The following is a 20,814-nucleotide window of genomic DNA, read 5'->3' as shown; positions in this document are numbered from 1 at the left end:
CCCCCAGACAGCTACCCCATTTCACCTTCCTCCATCACTCACTCCTTCCTTCTCCCTGGTGTTGCAACCTCAGCGGCAGAGTGCTCAGCACTCTATTTATAGCCCAGGCACTGTAATCTTTGAGCCAATTTTAGACTCTTTACCATTGCATCTTCTATTCTGGGTTTGCTCCATTCTCTCTCCTGCTCCCCTTTTCTGTTCTCCTCAGCATCCTGCACTGTTCCCTTTCTCTAACTCTGCTCTCTCTCCCTTGGCACTCTTCTGAGTGAGAGAGACTTTGAAATAGCGAAATCGTGTCCTCAATAATTCAGGGCACTGAAAATAGCACAGGCTTTATTTAGATGCCGCTGCGCTCTGCAGACAAAAATGAACTCATTGTCCTCTTCTCGTTTGGGGGAACTCTTGAGCTATTGATTTTGGGATTAATATGGCAATCCCCTTTTGAACTAACACTACTCATTTATACAACAATCCGAATGGGGAATATGTCTCCAAGTAGCTTGTGTTTCTACTTTCTTCTTTCAGTTATAATTATAATGCAGTTATATTGATTTGAAAAATGTAAGTTAAGCAACATGTGAGCTAAATTCTGTTTGGATGTATGTGTGTGTGTAGCTGGCTCTGGCTGTGAGGCAGAGGAAGACACAGAGCTGGAGGAATGGGACACGGCCAGCAGCAGCAGGCAGGAGCCCTGGGGCACTGATGCCATGCCTGTGTCTGCTTTAGAAGACTCTCTCCTCTTTGAGAGTAAGATTAATGATGAAGCTTATGGGGGCTTCTTTCTCTGTTTTTGATGTTCACATAAGATACAGTGGACTCAGTTCAACAGTCTGAGTTTGCTAGCAAAAATGCTGCTGTTTTGCATTTTTATAATGTGTATTAATAAAAAAATTATAATTATATTATTAGCATAACAATTTAAGTGAGTTCACATGCTTATTGACGCAAATGTTTATTCCATTAGTGACTTAGAAATAGCAATGAATCTGTATGTACATTCCTTAAACTGCAACAAAACACATAGGACATGCGAACAAGAAACTCAGTTTAATCATTTATTAATACAGTCACTTTCCCCATGCTTTATGGGCTTAAACATATTTATTTAATTGTAAGCCTTTACATGTTAAATTTGACAGCCCTTAAGACATTTTTTACTCAAGATTTTAATTAAAAATGTGAAAAAAAGGCTCTGAGATGGTACTGTTCTGTCCTTGCTAAATTAAACATACAGTGTAGTGAGGTCATGTGATATAGCAATATAGCACAGTACTATTTTAAAGATTTATGGTTGCATATTTTGTACCGTTTCATATTTCTTGTTGTTTCACTTGCTTTTTTTAAACAATAGCTGGCAGAATACATGCAGTACAGTAGTATTTTATTTTTTTTACAAACAGCCATTGTCAGATTGCTGATGTCAATGTACATGCAATTTAATTAATTAAATCTTCTGAACAAGGACTTAAAACATTGTGCTTCTAAACAAGCAGCACTCTCACAGCTTTCCTCTTGACCTTTTCTCCTGTTACTCTCTCGTCTTCTGCAGAGGTGGTGGTGGACAGCAACGGTTCAGGGGAGGCGAGTGGGCAGGACAGGGGCCGAGAGCAAAAGAATGATGGGGTGGAGGAAGAGGAGCAGGACTGGCGTCTGAGGGAAGAGCTTATAGGAGCATTTGAGGGGGCTCTGGACATGAACGGGAAGACAGGGGACCTACGGGGCATCCGCGTGCTGAAAAACGACAGGGTCATGGGGGCGAGAGGGGGAGGACCCTGCTTCGGCAACTGTGAGGATGATGAGGCAGCTGAATGGGTACGTCTCTCTGTTGAAATGTTTAAGAACATTTTGTATTTGTAATCAAGGAGAATTTAACACTTTCCCATTCTCTTAATTTCTTCAGATAACATTCCAGGTGAAACGTGTGAAAAAGCCAAAAACTGATACCTCGGAGGGCTGGGTGGGAGAAGGAGATGTTCGTCAGGGTGAACCAACAGCAAGTAACTCCATCCTTGAGATCAGTGGGCCCACAATCCCCTCACCTGGACCCTCAGGTGCTGAGAATGAACTGGCTTCCTACAGGACATGCTTTTCAACACAGAGCAGTGTTATTAAGTATTGTTTTTACAGTTATAGTATTTGATAATGTTTTTAATATTTTAACTTTTATTTTTATATTCAAAGTTTTATATTCATATTTTTTAGTAAATATTTTAGTTTTGGTAAAATTAGCAGTTTAAATATATTTCTGTTTAACTTATTTTCATTTCCAGTTTTATTTATAATTTTTATTTTCAGTTTTATTTTTAGTCATTTTAGTTCAGCTTAACTTCATTTCAGTTTATTTCAGACAACATTTTAAAGGGGTCATATGATGCGATTTCAATTTTTCCTTTCTCTTTGGAGTGTTACAAGCTCTTGGTGCATAAAGAAGATCTGTAAAGTTGCTAAGACTAGTTAGCAAGTCTCAAATCCAAAGAGATATTCTTTATAAAAGTTAAGAGTTAACCACGCCTACCTAAAACGGCTCGTTCTAACACTCCCCCACATGTCTACGTCACGATGTGGGAAGATTTGCATAACGCCGCCCAAATGTTCACACAAAGAAAGAAGGTGTAACTTTTATTCTCGCTGTTGCCGCTGCTGCCATGTTGTGGAGTCGCTTTGTGTTTCATTGTGAAAGCGAAACTACTTTATTTGGCCTTCCAAAAGAGGACACGAATAGAAATCAGTGGTTAAGTTGTATTTACAACACTGTAAACCAGAACAGAACAGTTCAACCCAAATATTCAGATGTGTGCTGCGTATTTTATGGAGGATGGATGAGGACTGTTTCCTGTTTCCTGAACCAGTAGCCTAATGCGTCTGTGGCACAAAGGCTGTTTCTATAAAGTTGGGCAGTTCCAACTTTGCAAGGACAGTCTGCCACTTCTGACTCACAGCCTGTAAGTATGTTTTTTTTTTTTATTCTTTTTTTTTTAAATAATTTGCCAATGACGATTCAAACGTGAGTTTTGAGCAGTGTAGGGTAGGCTTGTTGTTTGTTGTTTCTCCGATCACAAACGCAGACATGGTTTTATGTTTACGCGGTGCGGCGCGATGCAACGCAACGCGTAAAAAGACAGTATAAGTCATTATAATCTGTAATTATGTCCCCACTGGATGCAACAAATGCCTAGTTTGTAATGGGTTTTATTGGTTTTGTCTCGTCTAGTGATGTCCGGATCGCGAACGAATCGTTCTATTTAACCGGATCTTCTTAGTGAAGCGGTCGAACCAGTTCACCAAATCGAACTGAATCGTTTGAAACGGTTCGCGTCTCCAGTGCGCACTAATCCACAAATTACTTAAGTTATTCGGTTTATAAACATGCCTGACACTCCCTCTGACGCGAAATAAACCAATATCCAGAGTTATTCAGTTACTCCTAACAGTACATTGACTGAACTGCTAAAAGAGAACCGATGATGGGATGTGCACGAGCAGAGCAGCTGGACTGAGTCTTGTCCTGCTGGGAGACGGCATCACAATATGTTAAGGGGTGTAACATTTCCGTCACACGCTTGAGGTATTTGGCCAATCACAATGCACTGGATAGCTGGCCAATCAGAGCACACCCCGCTTTTTAGATCGATGAGCTTTGTAAAAATCGACGTGTTTTAGAAAGGCGGGGCATAGAGGAGAAAAAATTATGTACATTATATGGAAAATAATGTGTTTTTTTTAACCTTAAACCGCATAAACACATTGTATTACACCAAATACACAACATAATGTTCTTTTTAGCAATGTCATATGACCCCTTTAAGTTTTATTTTATTTCAGTTAACAAAAATGATTGTAATATTTTGTTAACAATAACGACACTGACACAGAGATGATTCTACTAGTACTGTAGCTGCAAAAGGCATCATGACATCATAAAAGAAATGTCATTTTTCATCAAAAAAAACATTTTGTGTTTTTAGAGAGATGGAAGGACTACAGCAGTCTGGGTTGGCCCGGTCCAGAGGAATGTCAGCGCACGCGTCGTGTGGACCTCACAACTGTGGCTAGTACCTGGCTGGCTGTGTCTGCCAAGAACATAGAGTAGGATATCATTCTTAGAGTCATTCTGTTGGAATGCTTTCATAGTGGGCTCTTTTCCACTAACGTATGATTCTGAACTCCTCACAGTATCACAGAGCATATAGACTTTGCCACTCCGCTTCAGGAGCCAGCAGTGGAGCCGGTGTGCAATGCCAATCTCCCTGCCAGTATGCACACACTGGACCATCTGAGTGGAGTGGCCAACCGCGGAGGCATTCACTATACTGGAGAGAGTCAGCTCAGAGAGGTGCTTTTTATGTCACCTGTTTACAGCTGTGATGATTCTGCTGATCTCAAAAGGTCTGATGTTTGTGAATGGCTGTTTTTTCTCATCTCACTCTCATTCTTCTGTCACAGGTGTTGCAGAATCTGGGAAAAGATACATTTCCCTCGCAGTCTTTTGAACAAGTGGGAACACGTATTGCTAAGGTGCTGGAAAAGGTGAGTGTTGTCTGTTGTGACTACTAGTGCAGTCACATGCACTTTAAAAGTTGCCTTCAGTTGGGTGAAAGCAGTTTGTATTTTTATAGTGTCATGTAAATGCTTTAGTCTGAATGAAATTGTTCCAGTCTGGTTTTTGCAAAGTCAGACCTGCATTGCTCTTTAAAAGTTTGGGGTTGGTAAGATTTTGGAATGTTTTTATGCTCATCGAGTTTGCATTTATTTGTTTAAAAAATATAGTAGAAAAAGTATTATTGTGAAATGTCACTAAAAAAATCTAATTTAATATATTTTCAAATGTAATTATTCCTGTTGTGCAAAGCTGCATTTTCAGCAGCCATTAATTCCAGTCTTCAGTGTCACATGATCATTCAGAAATCATTCTAAAATGATGATTTGGTGCTCTGTGTTGATTATTAGCAATGTTGAAAACAGTTGTGCTGCTTAATATTTTTGTGCAAACCATGATACTTTCTTCAGGATTCTTTGATAAATATAAAATTCAAAAGAACAGCACTTACTTGAAATGATCTTATAATAATATCATAAATGTCTTTACTGTCTCTTTTGATCAGTTTAATGCATCTGTGCCGAATCATTTTCTTTTAATCTCTTTCCAAAAAAAAAAAACAAAAAAAACGTACTTACTGACCCCAAACTTTTAAAAGGTGTTGTAGATAATGTGATTGGCTTTATCCATCATGTTAATCGGACTAAAGTTGCATAAACTAAATTTGTTTCAATTGCATCCACCTTATTTTTAACTTAAGTGTGGGTGTGGTCATATTTAACTTGAATGTGCGAGGCTTCTGTGTGATTTGCTTCCAGTTATTTTACCAGTATAAAAACTGTCCATTATGCTGTATTTATCATATTAATTCATTATCTGAATAATAAACATACTGATTTGTAGCACAAACAGTTTTACAGTTCACTGCCCTTTGTATTTATTTTCCTCTAGCGGCTAAATAATTGGAAGTTTTGCACATTCAAAGAAAATAGCTTGCTTCCATGTTGCAAAATAGAGAGGACTGTAGCTCTGCTACGCAAAAACCCAAACTGCTGGATTATAACTGTGTGTAAACATAATTTATGACTGTTTTTGTATTTCTACCTGAGAACAACTCTATGGAAAATGTGTCGGTGAAAAAGAGTAATAGATTTTGTTACATTTCATGATCTGGGTGATTTGATGTCCTTTAGAATCAGACATCCTGGGTTCTGTCCAGCATGGCAGCATTGTACTGGAGGGTGAAAGGTCAGGGAAAGCGAGCCATCGACTGCCTCCGCCAGGCTCTGAACTACGCTCCTCACCATATGAAGGTTCTGCTCATTCCCCTATTACAGTTCTTCTCCGTTGGTTGGCTTGTACAGACGCAAACCTTACTGCATGATATAAATGTTTGTTTCTGTTCTGTTAGGATGTGCCTCTCATCAGCCTTGCCAACATCTTCCAAAATGCGAGGCTGTGGGAGGACGCCCTGACTGTGGCACGCATGGCAGTGGAAATTGCTCCTCACTTTGTGGTTAACCATTTTACTCTGGCAAACGTTTATATAGCTATGGTAAGTGATTTTTCTGAGACACTCATAGTCTTCTGAATGATTTTATTGACGTTAAGTGATGACTGTTTTTACTTAATATGTCTTCATAGGAGGAGTTCGAGAAGGCCATGCATTGGTATGAATCGACTCTAAAACTCCAGCCAGAATTTGGGCCAGCCAAAGATCGTCTGCGCACCATCCAGTGCTACCTCCTCTCCAAGAGGGACAGGCGAGCTCCCTGAGGACACAACACACACACGCACGCACAAACGTTAACATTAACATGCTCCTTAATCTTATCTATCAGTGAGGAACACTGTGTTTGTTGTCTTAATTTCATGAATATAGACCATATCATTACTGTCTATAAGGTTTTCAGTTGAGCTATGAAAACGGTTTCCCTTTTTTCCGGTCTTTATGAAAATTTTATGATGTTGTTTTATGGCTAAAGGGTTGTTTATTTCTATAAAACATCTTGATATTCCTACAAAGGGATATTTTTTTTCTGGGGTCAAGATTCAATGTTTGAATATGCCAGACTGTATTTGAATGCTTTTATTTTTAACAGTAACACCAAAAATACAATGCATCTTTTAGTCTCACCATATCAATATACCCCTCTCTTTCCGCAGTAGCTGCTAGGTGTATAAAGGGGGTCTTAAAATCTTATTCAGAATACAGATTGTTAAAAGAAACACTATAGTCCTTTCCTTTACACAGCCATTCTCAGATTTAGTTATGCCTAATGGTAACAGTTCAGGCTGTTGTATGTTCAAATGATTTCCTTGTATCTGCCATGAGAGCAGACTGAAGCATCTTGTACATCCTTTTTTTAAGCTAAAAATATAAAATGCTGCAAACATGTGGAGAGGAGAGTTTCTCCTGATGGTTTACTGTACAGCTCTAAATCTTGGTTGTTAGAGCTGATATGAAATAAATCATTAGCATTCAGGCTGAAGACAGAGCCACTGCAACTATTTAAGCTAAGCAAAACATCAATAACAAAAATGTGGTTTTGAGTTTTTAACAGATGTATTTTCCTTTCAGTTTTAAAAGGGACTTTAAAAATAAGATAATTTTGCTCAAAGTTAAAATGTACTTCCATTTACTTTACTTTGCACAGCTGAGCTGTTGACTCTAAGATTTGATCTGTACTGTTGTATTTAATATTTAGAAAGTCAAGATAAACATTTTTGTGTCCAGTGTCTATATGAAAACTTAAAAAAGTTCCTCAGAAATTAAAGTGGACATATGGTTTTTAAAGACATTTTTAATGATTGTTTACTGATTAATTACACTTCAGAATCACAGTTCAGAACTGTTTAGCATAAAGGATAATATCATTCATGCTACTCTCTCTCTCTCTCTCTTTTAAAGTGTTCCAACAACCTTGTGAATGGGCCACATTAAAAAAAATCGCCAAATCGACCCCGTTGAAAAAAAGTAGTTGGGATGCAGGATAGATATGTTGTACATGTGTTTTACTTTTTAAAATGTTTGCAGGCTACTTTTAATTTTCTGTAGAGGTTGATGCTATACTTTATGCTATCCTGAGTTTGGCCACAAGGTGGCTTCTGTGAAGCCTCATAACATCCAACACATAAAGCCATGCCATGATAATACACATACAAACGTACATGGCTCATTTTTGATACGTACTATGAGATAAAATGTACAGTATAATGTAACATTTTTTTTTAAATCGCATTCATCCATGCTAATGGCTATCGATTTATAATTAACAGTCATAGGTTAATTGTTCATATATACACTCTAAAGTTCTCACTTCTCAATAATCAAATAAATAGGTGTTTATACTAGATCAAAATATAATCATGATTATTTATACAGAATATTTAGGTTGTTTTTGCTACTAGGAAATATACTAGCAGCTGGACTTTATAAAAATAGCCCTCAGTAGATTTTGCTTGACACTTCAGTAGTAACACCAAGTCTAGTTGAACGCCACACTTATAGGAGAGCCCCCACTTGTCCATCCGCATCAAACCCGTTTTACCCAGAGCCCCGCCCCCGCTCTTTGTCAGCTGAATTAATTTGATACTATTTTTACATTTCTGCGTTTCCCAGGGAAACCTAATGACGCAATGGCGTCAGTGCGGGTCAACAGCACAGTGATAGGCTGGTGGCGGGGAAAGCAGTGCTCTCCACAACAGTAATGACACTGCTGTATCTAAGAAGCCCTGGTGTCCATTCAATTAAGCATATAGTGTATATATATATATATATATATGATACTCTCTCTCTCTCTCTCTCTATATATATATATACATAAACATGTTTTCATACACATACACTACAGTCTGCTTTACTACACAAACTCGTGGTTAAACGCTAATAATAAAATGATATTTTGTTAGCAAATTTACGTAAATTCTTACCGTGAATGTGAAGATCTTCCACTCACAACGTCGCATTCTCGTGTCTGTCTATGCAACAACAACAACAAAAAAAAGGTTGGCACGATGCCAGCTCTCCTTTAACTTCTCAATAATCAATTTCAACCGCCAGCCCCAAATTCATTGGGAACGCTGGTACTTTAGGTATTTCTCTTCATTCAAAAAAAGCGAGTGAGCTCGTTCACGCAGTGAGCACTGTGGTCCAAATGCAGGCGCACGTCTGTATACTCCGTACTAGATTCCTCTCAGAGCACTATGCGAACATGACTTTTCACTTCGACGAACGAGAACATGTATGCGGTGAGTGAGATTTGATTTCTTTCTGAGTTCTCAACTCGTTTGGAGCTTTAATTTGGACTTCTGCTCGCTTTTAAAGTGATCAGACATTGCTAACTCTACAGAAGTTGATTGCTTGTGGTTGGATTGCACAGGCATTTGGAGTATAGGCTACAGAGTCCAGATCAAAACGAGATCGAAAGATGCTACTTTTGTGTGTCTTGCAGGATTGCAGAGAAGCGCACGTGCCACTTAGAGTCTCACGCCTCAGTCTGTAGGCTATTTGTGCGTTGTATTGAGTCTTTGTATTACTTTTTATTTATCTCGATACTTCGCTGAGTGTTATAACAGTAGCAGATTAGTCGTCCTTGATATTATGCGGCTCTTTCACAACTTTAAATTCCCTACTGCGATGTTCTCAAAGCGTGTTGTTCTCATTGTTGCCGAGTGGTCACGACTCGCGCAGTTGTAACATATGAATCGCACTGACATCTCAGGTACCCTTTTAGCTTCTGTAATGCTTCTACGTTTTCAAAAGAGCAAACAAAACAGATGGACTAATGAAACGAGACTTTTTTTCATGAAGTCAGTCGTGTTCCTCCTAACTTGAGTTGCAGCAGATGAGGAACGTGCGAGCCATTTTCAAAACTGTAGCTCTAAATCCCTGAATATGCAACCTGGACTGTCTAGACCGCCCCAACTCTGTCCTGCTGCACCCAGTAAGAGCAAAGCAAGGACTTGGGTAAGAATCTGTTCCCTTATCAGTTGAAATGAGTTGACGGCGGGTTTCAGCACCACGGACAGCGACTCCACGGCTTCCTCAGGCCTCAGCTCGAACGCGTGCGTCGCACTACATTTCACGCGAAACAGTATGAAATATGTAGCAACAAGTCCACTGCTGCATGAACGCACTGGCACCATGGAATACGTATTTTCATCGCCGTTGATCATCTTGAAAATATTTAGCCTGCATTTCCACTTTTTTCTATATATAGTCTACTGTCTTTTTGCGTGTTGCGCAGGGTTCTTGCAAGGACCGAGTAACCAGATTATATGAATAACCCTATTATATGATTGACTGTGTTGGGTTTTATTGTATAAAGTCTCCATCGGTTTTCAAGAGTTTGATCATTGTGTCCATTCTTGTTCTTACACTGATATTGTTTATGTGGTTGGTGTAAGGAGGTTTTGTGTTTCTCCTCCTGCCATAAATCATGTTTACATTTTTGCCTCAAGCATTTTTCATACTATCGCCTTAAATGTTAAAACAGCCACCGAATCCAGCAGTAATGCCTTTCATTAAGGCATCGACGAAAGGAGGGGAGTATGAACGTGACGTCAATGCAACTGACGCAGCTTTGGATAAAGGAGGAAACAGAAAATACTTATTTTCCATATATACATAATTGCATTACATGAGTTTGTCTATGATTGTATCTGTTACTGGTAATATCGTTTTGATGCAAGTAATTGGGGCGTAACACTTGCTCAGATCAGTTGAGCAGTCCATCAAAAAAACAGAAACGAATCCGCATCCATTCGAATAAAATCAGAAATCACGATTCGTTTTTTTCTTCTAGAGGGTGCCATGTCTCCATACCCGAGCGTCACGATCCTTTACGCAAACCGCGTTAGAGAGTAGATGTGAACGCGCATGTCACGGTGATCACGTACAATTCCTCTGAGGAGCATTTGTGAGTGCCTTTTTTCTCCAAGTGCTCTAAAAATAGTAACAGCTTGATCCAGAAATAGACAGGGGTATCACCCTCATATGCAGCCTTCGTTTTGAGGCACAAAAACACACCAGGACGACACTTTATGTGCTCTCGTTGTGTCCTTGAGATATTTCCTTGTGTTATTATTGAACGTTTCGTTCAGTACTGACACAATGTATTCATCTCATCGAGGGCTCCCTCCACCGGCGAGACCTCTCGCTCTCCTGGTGACCCCGGTTGCATGTTCTGGATTGAAATACTGTGTGTATTTATGGACGGTTTTGTATGGTCACTTAATTCTGCAAGCGTAGGTTTAGTTATCGCATGCACCATGTCAGGGAATCACGCCGTTCGCGTTCAGTGAATGAAGCTGGAGGTGGATCACACTGGAGCTTGCTTTATTCACGAAAACTCTCAAATACGAAAACAAAGATTGCCTATAAATGAACTATTATTATCAGTCGTGGCTGCTATCACACGATGAAGCCTCCATAATGTAGAGGAGCTGTCCGCCATCAGTGGTGCTGAAATCCGTCGACTTTCACTCACAACGTTGCAGCTATAGTGTCCAGTCCAAAGGGCCAGTCGTAACAAAAAGTACTAAGAAAGACGATTCACTCTAGACCTTTACCAATTAATAAAACTGCCCTTTCATGTCCTTCATCATGTGGAAATTGTTGTAAGCAGAGCGTTTCCTGGTCTTTACAGCCTATTCCCCATGAAGACTGCTTTTGTGAATATGACCATTTCCTCAATAATTCAGTATATCACATATGTTTAATAATTCATTCCCTGCACGTGATCCTGAGGTTAGTCTGGTAACCCTACTGAAAACATCATCTTAAACCAGCTTAAGATAATTTGCTGGTCTTAAGCCTGACTAGGCTGATTGAGATGGTCTCCCACCCCGATGAAAAACTCAAACCAGCTTGTGCATCCCTCTAGCAAGGACCTATGAGAAACCATTGAACCTTAAGATCACGTAAATGGTGACACCTTAGATGTTTTTTTTAAGGAAAAGCCCTCAATGATTTGTGTATAAGCCAAAGCATCAAAATAAGCAACGCTGATTTGTAAACAATCCGGTTTGTTTATAGACCCAAATGCGTGGTCTTTGTGAAACCAGCTCGTAGCTGTAAAATCTCGGTCATATGGTTTATGTTCATCACTTCAAAGACCAATCAATTCTTCACGTTTGCCAAACGTATGAAGTGGGTAAGAGCCCAGCGCTCCTTAGTAATTCATTTTTGGCGTGTGGTTTCATCGGAAACAGCACAGATTGGCGAGTCGTGACTGCTAAAGTGAGTAATGCGCGTCGGCTGCGTCAGTAGGGGCAAAGCGCTGGGTGCCGGAGACAGATGGAGGAAATCGTGACTGACTGGAGACTTCCACAAATGAAACCACAACCTCATCATGTCTCCTCGAGAGCGCTATCTGTTAAGCTGTTCTCCCCTGTCACTCTCAGTCCTGACCTTGGAATCCGGAGGCAATTCTACACATTCAGAGAAAAGCGAGCGCAGGGCTCTCTGGTTAGAGAGTTCATGTGTGCGTGTGTGCTCGTGAGGACGAGGTCGGAGACTTCCACAAATGAAACCACAACCTCATCATGTCTCCTCGAGAGCGCTATCTGTTAAGATTAGACTTAAATGTTAGGGTCTCGCTGTTCTCCCCTGTCACTCTCAGTCCTGACCTTGGAATCCGGAGGCAATTCTACACATTCAGAGAAAAGCGAGCGCAGGGCTCTCTGGTTAGAGAGTTCATGTGTGCGTGTGTGCTCGTGAGGACGAGGTTATTTTATGGTTGTGTGTGTGCGTGCGTGCGTGAGTGATTGCGAGAGATGTGTGGGGTATCCAAATATAGCCAGACTCAGAGAATGATGTTCATTATTTTATGAGACAAGGAAAGGAGGAAGCTTTGGTGACTACAGACCTACCACACAAGGATATTGAGGAACTTGTGGTAAGTGTCCAGCTGGATCATTTTGATATTTATCGGCGGTGGTAATGCTTATTTGATATGGATATATGCATTTTGTATTTGAATGGATCATTCCAGATGCTTTGACTTGATACTCTTAGATTAACACCAGGTGAACAACCGAAACCCGTATAATATAACACTTTCATTACTAGATGTGTCGTTGGCACGTTCGGATTAAGAAAGCGCGCTTTGCAAAGGCAACAATGAAGCAAATTTATTAAATGCATTTCGCACACCGGTGGAGAATTAGTTTTCTATAGTTTTCTATCTTTTTTTCAAAAAGGGGGGTCCCTGTGCGAGAAGAGCACGGATTGGTTGAATGACGAGTTTTCGTATGCTCCAATGAAATCCTTCACTGCTCTCTATTTACTGTGAGCTGGAGCGCAGTAATTCCCCTCCTTCAACAGATCTATCGACTGACAGGAGTAGATCAGCTTTTTGCTTAACCACATCACGAACAGGAGAATATGTACAGTATGGCCATAGGAACGGCATCGAAGCACGGATAAAATGACGGTGCATGGGCTCGAATGGGAAGGGAGTCGTACACTAGAGCGGATTCTGTGCATTTCTGCGCGAATGTGTAGAATTGGAGTCTGCTGCACACGGTCCGGCCATTGGCTACAACAACATGGACTGTTAGTAATTATGGACCAAGCCTGCAACTCAGATGTCACATTCAAAGCCTATGGAAAAGTCTTTCACGAATCTTTTTGCGGTCTGGGCTTGCTGTTCTCAACTATCAATGGGAAGCCCTTACCCCAAAAAGCATTTGCGGAGGGCACACACAGCGAATAATAGAAGAAAGCGCTCTCTTACTTCTGCTCCTCTTGGACTATCATCATACTCATCGCCAGAATGGCAAACGTTGTTATTAGCTTATGCGATTTCTTTTTTTTTAATTGGGGAAAAAAAAAAAAATCCGCGGTTTTCACTATTTTCTTTCTTTTTTGTGTCTGGCACACCCTTTCAGTATCAAGTGGCTCCAACCGCGCCTTATCAATTTAACGTGATTTAATTCTGAGTTTTAAGAGTAAGGGTTGGGGTCTGCATGCTTACTATAACTAAAATAAAGGATGCGATGCTTGACGCTTTACCGTGTGAATAAACAACTGAATTAAGGCTCAAATGCAATAAAAATAATATTACATCTGTATCGTGACATCTTATTTGGAGTTTTGCAGAGACGCAGCTGACGCGCGCGCAGGTTCTGTTGCATACAGCTCGTGGAGCATCAAATGCGTTTGGAGAGTTACCATACAATTTCCCAACACGATTCGTGGCACTCCTATGTGTTTAAATGGAAATATAGACACAGCAGCCGATGCATAGACGGACCGATCCTTGAACGACTCCTTGTTAAATTCAATTAAAAACACGCGTGTATAGGAACATGTCAAAATATTTGCTTGGAATCACAACTTTAGACTAGTACTGTCACGTGCCCTTACCTGTGCTCAAAATTAAGGAAACGGGGCCAGAGTTATGTTGTCCAGACATAACATATGGCTTGTTCACACTTACCTTAACAGATCATACACTGTAAAATCATTTTTCGAAGTTGTAAATAAAACATATTATTAGAATACGTTTTACAAGGAAAATACTATTTAAGTCTTTCTACTGCACAATAAAGGGTATTTAAGTGTGTCACTTGCAGCTTCTTTGTAATTAATTGTGAAATTTACTAACAATTTCTGACCAAATTTTTGTCAGTGTAGACAGATTAATTACATACAAAACTAAGGGAGTCTTGATAATCCACTCAGACGTCCTAACATTAGATTGATCCACACTTCATCAGGCAAACCACACACTCTCTGTTATAACTTTTAAGGAAAACCTAACTCAATAATTATATCATTGTCATCATGGCACAGTATGAGAGCCTAATATAATGTGCTACTGTAAAGAGGCAAAACAGTATATAGGTGCAGCAGTGCTGTAAGCATGAAAATTCATTATTAAAGCAGTTAACCATCACAGTAATATCATAACGTTTTTAAGGGAAGTTTTTACTTTTTATTCTGCTACATGTTCTCCAACATTTTGTTTTGAGATCTGCAAATAGTAGATAATATGCAATCTCGCATGCTTCATTGTTTCAAAACATGCTATGTAATGCCTGACATTTAAACTGTGTTTGGGACTAAGGACCATCAGTTTAATAAGGACCAAAGTCACTGTGACTTTGTAATTTAATGGACTATTTGACTATGATTTCAACATTATTTGGGTTTCCAAAAAAATGAAAAGAGAATTATTTGATATATACAAATTCATGAGTCATAAGTGTGTATGCATGTGTATGTGCTGGCAGCACTTTCCTGTTCACTTGTCTCTAATTGTCATAGTCAACAAAAATGGCCTAAAATAAAAACATTTCCAGACTAGTTATGACAAAATTGTGCTGTCTGTGTTCAGGCCTTTTCACGTTCTTGTTCCATTTCATGTTCCAGTCATGTTCTCTAATCAAGCAGAAATAACACACTAAAGTAAATCGCTTAGTCTTGTACTTAAAAAAAAAGTATAACAACAATGCATGCTAATTTGTGTGCAGGTTATTTTAGCCCCAGGGTCTGAGCTAAAACAGAGAGAAGCAGACAGACGCACACACACACACACACATAGAGAGAGGGAGGGATGGGAATCTGAGTCAACAGATCAGGACAGCCCATGCCTAAATAACAGATGCCAAGCACATAAATAATGGCATTTGTGTGTGTTTTCTCAAATGCTTGTTACCATTGATTTTATAGCTACTGGATAACATTTATGGATGACCTTTTCTTTGTCTTCTTTTTATGATGCTGTAGATTGCAACCAGATGCACTGATTGCGTATTTAGTGTAAATGTTAAGATTTACAGAACTGTACGCTTCTGGAATTGTTCATTTTTATGTTTTAAAACTAAAATATGACATGAGGTTGACTCCCGTCCTCTGACTCTGTGTTTAAGAGGTGACACGCTCGTATGGTAACCACTCTAAACCATGTGTACAAATAATGGATTGTTGTTTTGTATTATTAACTCATCAATAAGAAAATAAATGTTTACCATGACAAATGGTGTTTTCATTCTCATTCATTTTTGCAATAGGGTAAACTTTTAAGACGATCTAGACTGATTCATTTGTTTTAGTAAACACACCACATATTAGGTTCAAAGCCAAGACGATCCTCATGTTGTGATATCCAGCACTGTTAATACCATGTCAACTAGCAGCTTATAATAGTTCATATCAGTCACTATAAATATAACGTCTTTCAGAGTGTTTCATAAAAGAATAATTTCAGAAGCAACGTTTAAGTTGTCTATGCATTAGTGCCTATTGACTATGCCTTTCTATTATATTTGTAAAATGTCATTTTAAAATCTGCAAAGTAAATTATTAACCATGTAAGAAGCAATGTGACATATATAAAATGAATATGACTTGTATAGGAAGCCTTGATACAGTACACGTGTACAAACCAAATTATTAAAGAAAGTCCCAAAGGCTGCAAACGTATCTGATTTTTTTTAACATCTGAGCTTACTGAATACATTTGTTTGGGGTGAATAATGCCTTTATAATGTGCTCTATTTATTTCCACATACTCCTTAAAGAAACGCAAAAGCAAATTAAACCGTTTTTTTAAATACATAAATATTTTCTCATATACTATGTTGACAGTTTATTTTCATATTTCAGCGAAGAACTTGCTCTGAAAGAATGCTTAACCATTTGACATAACCCAGCCTCATCTACTACAGACACAGACAGTCTATAACATTTTGTATGGCTTAACACAATGTTTAAACTTGCAGTTGCATTACTTAAAGCAGGTAAAGCAGGTAATTAAATCTCAACAATACTCTCTTTACAATCATTTCTTTGACTGTCTGTTTGTTTCTTTCCTTCTTTCTTTCTTTCTTTCTTTCTTTCTTTCTTTCTTTCTTTCTTTCTTTCTTTCTTTCTTTCTTTCTAACAAACTAACAAACCTATATATTATATTCCTATAATCTTAGCATCCATGCCATTCAAACAAGGGATCACTTTTTTCTTTCTATAACATAGAATTTGTTTTTGTTTTCTGGTAGTTTTCTAGAATACTGCATCAAAACACATTATGATTTTTCTCACTCTTTATCTTCCATATGTTCTTGTTCTTGAATTTCAGCGAAGAACTTGCTCTGAAAGAATGCTTAACCATTTGACATAACCCAGCCTCATCTACTACAGACGCAGACAGTCTGTAACATTTTGTATGGCTTAACACAATGTTTAAACTTGCAGTTTCATTACTTAAAGCAGGTAAGCAGGTAATTAAATCTCAACAATACTCTCTTTACAATCATTTCTTTGACAGTCTGTTTGTTTCTTTCTTTCTTTCTTTCTTTCTTTCTTTCTTTCTTTCAAACTAACAAACCTATATATTATATTCCTATAATCTTAGCATCCATGCCATTCAAACAAGGGATCACTTTTTTCTTTCTATAACATAGAATTTGTTTTTGTTTTCTGGTAGTTTTCTAGAATACTGCATCAAAACACATTATGATTTTTCTCACTCTTTATCTTCCATATGTTCTTGTTCTTGAAATCATGACATTAATAAGATATTATGCATTTTTCAGGATTAAACCATTTTGAATACTGAGTAAGGACTGCATCTGCCAAAAATAATACTCACGGCAGAGATGTGCAGAGAACTGGCTGCATTTTATCTCACGAGCCACCTTAGAAATCTCCTTAAAGATTAAAAAAAAAATATATATGTGAAATAGAATGTGGGTTTTTATAGATCCTATTCATTAGACAGTTTTTTTTTCTTCACTCACGTACCTCATGCTTCAGGTCACTTTGAAATATACCTGATGTTCTGTATGCTTTCAGTAAACCTCTCCTCCGATATCTGATCTTCTTTTATATTTTGACATTTTAAATGCTAATTATATATTTTCAGAGCTACTGAATTTATACATAATACTGTACATTGAATGACTGTAATCTGATAATAAAGATACTTCTTTAAAGGTCTTTGTAATTACCTTTTACCCATATACATTCTTTTCAGAAGGCATCTAAAAAGGATCTAGAATGATTAAAAAATGTATACTAAAACATCTTCCCTTTCCACTTACATATAACTCATATGGATTATTGAAATGAGCTGAATCAGACTTGAGCAACTACTAAAACATGTTTAAAAAATATAAAATGGACTTTGTTTGAAATAATTACTTATACTATCTGAGAGATCTTCTGCTAACAACAATGTTCATAAATTATAAGTCATTTTATTTGAATTATTTGGTTAATTGTTATTAGTGACATTATTAGTGACCACATTCACTACCTCTCATGCATTTAGTTGCATTAAAACCTGCAGCTTTATGCACCTAACGATATTGTATATAAATACTTGAGTACTCAAAGAAAAAATAAATGACTGAAAACACAGTTTATTTGTTATGTCTGTTCTCAATTCAAAAATTCTTCAAGGATTTTTGTCTTGAACATTTATGCTTGTTATTATCCCTAATTTTTACAATTAAAAATCATTTTAAATGATGTAGATGATTTTATGTAATTTCACGCCCCCTCAAAAACTGCTAGATAGTTATACATTTTATAAGCTAACCCTAACCCACACCCTAACAGAAAACATTCTGCATTTTTACAATTTCAAAAAACTTTGTTTACTTTATTTGTATACCAGTTTTACAAATGAGGACGTCCCCAAAGGGAGGTTTTTGGAGATTTTGTTAGGTTTAGCTCACTTTTGGGTACAAATTTGTCCCCAAAATATGGCTAAGTAGGTACACACACACACACACAATCTGTGCTCAATGCCTCAAACTATAGCAGCCAATGAAAGATTTATAAGCTCTGACAAAGAAGCTGAAGATCAAAGGCAGAAGAATTACTCACAGAGACATATACATACAACACGATAAACACTCGAATTGGCTACAGAAACCAAAAATACACAAAATATATAAGATGACTGTCAAATGAATATGCTTGGGACTCAGATTGCCAACCCAACACAATACCAGAAGTGTATATTGTACAAAAATATTTGAAAATGTCCTTAAAGGGTTCAAAAAACTTTGTTTACTTTATTTGTATACCAGTTTTACAAATGAGGATGTGCCCAAAGGGAGGTTTTTGGAGATTTTGTCAGGTTTTGAACACTTTTTGGGTACACAGACAAATGGTTTTTATACTGTACAGACCGTATGTACTATTGCCCTTGACCAACCCTAACCCTAAACCTACCCCTCACAGGAGACTTTGTGCTATTTCAGATTTTCAATACACTCCATTCTGTGTGATTTATAAGCATTTTGAAAAGTGGGGACATGGGGTAATGTCCTGAAAAGTCACCTTCTCCTTGTAATACCTATGTCATACCTTTGTCATTATACAAATTTATGTCCTCATTTGTCACAAAAACGCGTACACACACACACACACACGTACGTTGTGTTTCCATGTTTTCTGGGGATACTCCATAGGTGTAATGGTTTTTATACTGTACAATCTGTTTATTCTTTTCCCTTATACTAACCCTACCCCAACCAACCCTTTATATTTTTAGATTATCAAAAAACTTAATTCTGCATGATTTATAAGTTGATTTCCTCATGGGGACCAAAATGGGGATTTGGGATATTGCCATCTTTGTGTGGATATTTTGTTCCCATAATTTAGGGTATAGATGAACCACACACATTCGCTCAAGTTTTCACTCACAAACTGCAGGAAGCTCTTGCAGTGCATGTGTGTTATGGGCATGTAAATCTGCAGTCTAAAAAAGATGGTTCTTTAAAAGTTCTTTACACATAGTAACAGTTCTGTTTAGATCCATATCATCCTGAAGAACTCTTTTATTCTGAAATGGTTCTTTGTGTTGGGGGTTAGGGTTTTTATATTCCCACCTTTTTATTTTTTTCAAATCTGTAACAGTCAATGCCACCCCATTACTACATTTCTGGAGCTCAACCATCCAACATCACAGACTGTCAACAGACATCTCGACAGGTAAATGATTTTATTTGTTTTATTTTTACTTCCGAATTGTAACTGATTTTCTACCAGTCAAGTGCGAGCAGCTCTGTTCAGCTAAGGATGCTTCTGTCCTCTTCTCCAATATAAGTAACAGTGATATTGAATTTATGATCCATATTGTTAGAATTTTAAATTACTACTTGGGTTTATGAATAAACATGACCAGACAAAAAAAACAAAACTTAAACATAATTGTATTGCATTTCTATCCTGATGCTGTGGCATCCCCGCAACCTTGACCATCTGCAGAGAGAAACTGCCACTCAAAATACATAACGATGGACATAAAGGCATCATAGAGGATTGTGAAGATAATTCACTGGAACTGCTTTACATTGTCTTCATTGCATTTATTTTGTGTTTGATTTCTTTATGTATTTATTCATGTTCAGTGTTGTTGTTACTGTTAGATCACTATCATTTTGTTATAATTTCACATCAATAACAAAGTAAAAGTATCTGACACGGTTTGCCATTGTTTTTTAAGTCAAAACCCTGATAGAGGCTATAATAAGACCAGGCAGACAGCCAGGTTAAACAACATTAAGAAACAATTATATATATGCTTCCAAAGCATGGTTCTTTGTGGAAAAGGGTTCTATTTAACTCCAAAAAGGGTTTGGCTATTATTACAAGCCGAAGAACCCCATTCTGGTACCATCTAGAACCATTTTTCTAAACCTTGTTTCTAAATGTGGTTTTAATCAAACATGTGAAATGTATGTGTTTGTGAAGGTTTTTTTCAGTATCATGTATCTGAAGAAGTATATGACACACACACACACACACACACATATACACACACACACACACACACATACATATGTAAGCTATGATATGAATTGTGATACTGCAGCTTTAGTCAACAACAATATGACATTTTCATCCTTTGCAGCCTGCAGGAACAAGATTCTCACTCATAATTAAACATGGAATTCTTAAAAAGGCACTGGTGTATTTTCTATTTTATGTGTCATGTTTTGCACACTATACAAATTATTGATTAAATCATTGATCAAATAAGAAACAGCATTTAAAGTTAAAAACCGTTGTCAGTCCACTGCTGTTAGAAAAATAAATAAATTCACAGATTTATCTAAGTATGCATTTCGTCTGTAATCGTATCAGTTTAAGTTATTTTAGAGCCATTTGAGACGTCCATATATTCCTGCATCTCAATGTTTTATCCACACTTCAGCCTTTCGCTGCTGATAGACATGAGATAGTGGGCGGTGACGAGCTGACGAACAGAACTGACATCCAATCAGAATGCAGTCTGCAGGAAACGCAACCA

At 37.9% G+C, this 20,814-nt stretch overlaps 1 protein-coding gene across 1 annotated transcript in view; it reads left to right on the top strand.

The window, feature by feature from the left end:
• Nucleotides 1-7,675, top strand: part of ttc17 (tetratricopeptide repeat domain 17) — a 25,640-nt gene extending 17,965 nt beyond the window's left edge. The window contains exons 17-25 of the mRNA XM_016292357.1: nucleotides 616-747; nucleotides 1,550-1,812; nucleotides 1,901-2,051; nucleotides 3,966-4,086; nucleotides 4,174-4,333; nucleotides 4,444-4,527; nucleotides 5,731-5,850; nucleotides 5,949-6,092; nucleotides 6,182-7,675. Of these exons, the coding sequence (XP_016147843.1) occupies nucleotides 616-747; nucleotides 1,550-1,812; nucleotides 1,901-2,051; nucleotides 3,966-4,086; nucleotides 4,174-4,333; nucleotides 4,444-4,527; nucleotides 5,731-5,850; nucleotides 5,949-6,092; nucleotides 6,182-6,313 (1,307 nt within the window). The 3' untranslated portion in view covers nucleotides 6,314-7,675. The remainder of the gene's footprint in view (nucleotides 1-615; nucleotides 748-1,549; nucleotides 1,813-1,900; nucleotides 2,052-3,965; nucleotides 4,087-4,173; nucleotides 4,334-4,443; nucleotides 4,528-5,730; nucleotides 5,851-5,948; nucleotides 6,093-6,181) is intronic.
• The last annotated feature ends 13,139 nt before the right edge of the window (nucleotides 7,676-20,814 follow it).

The sequence above is a fragment of the Sinocyclocheilus grahami genome, unplaced genomic scaffold (genome assembly GCF_001515645.1).
Source record: "Sinocyclocheilus grahami isolate Dianchi unplaced genomic scaffold, SAMN03320097.WGS_v1.1 scaffold284.1, whole genome shotgun sequence".
In the NCBI taxonomy this organism is placed as follows: Eukaryota; Metazoa; Chordata; class Actinopteri; order Cypriniformes; family Cyprinidae; genus Sinocyclocheilus; species Sinocyclocheilus grahami.
This window is presented reverse-complemented; position numbering and strand designations above follow the sequence as displayed.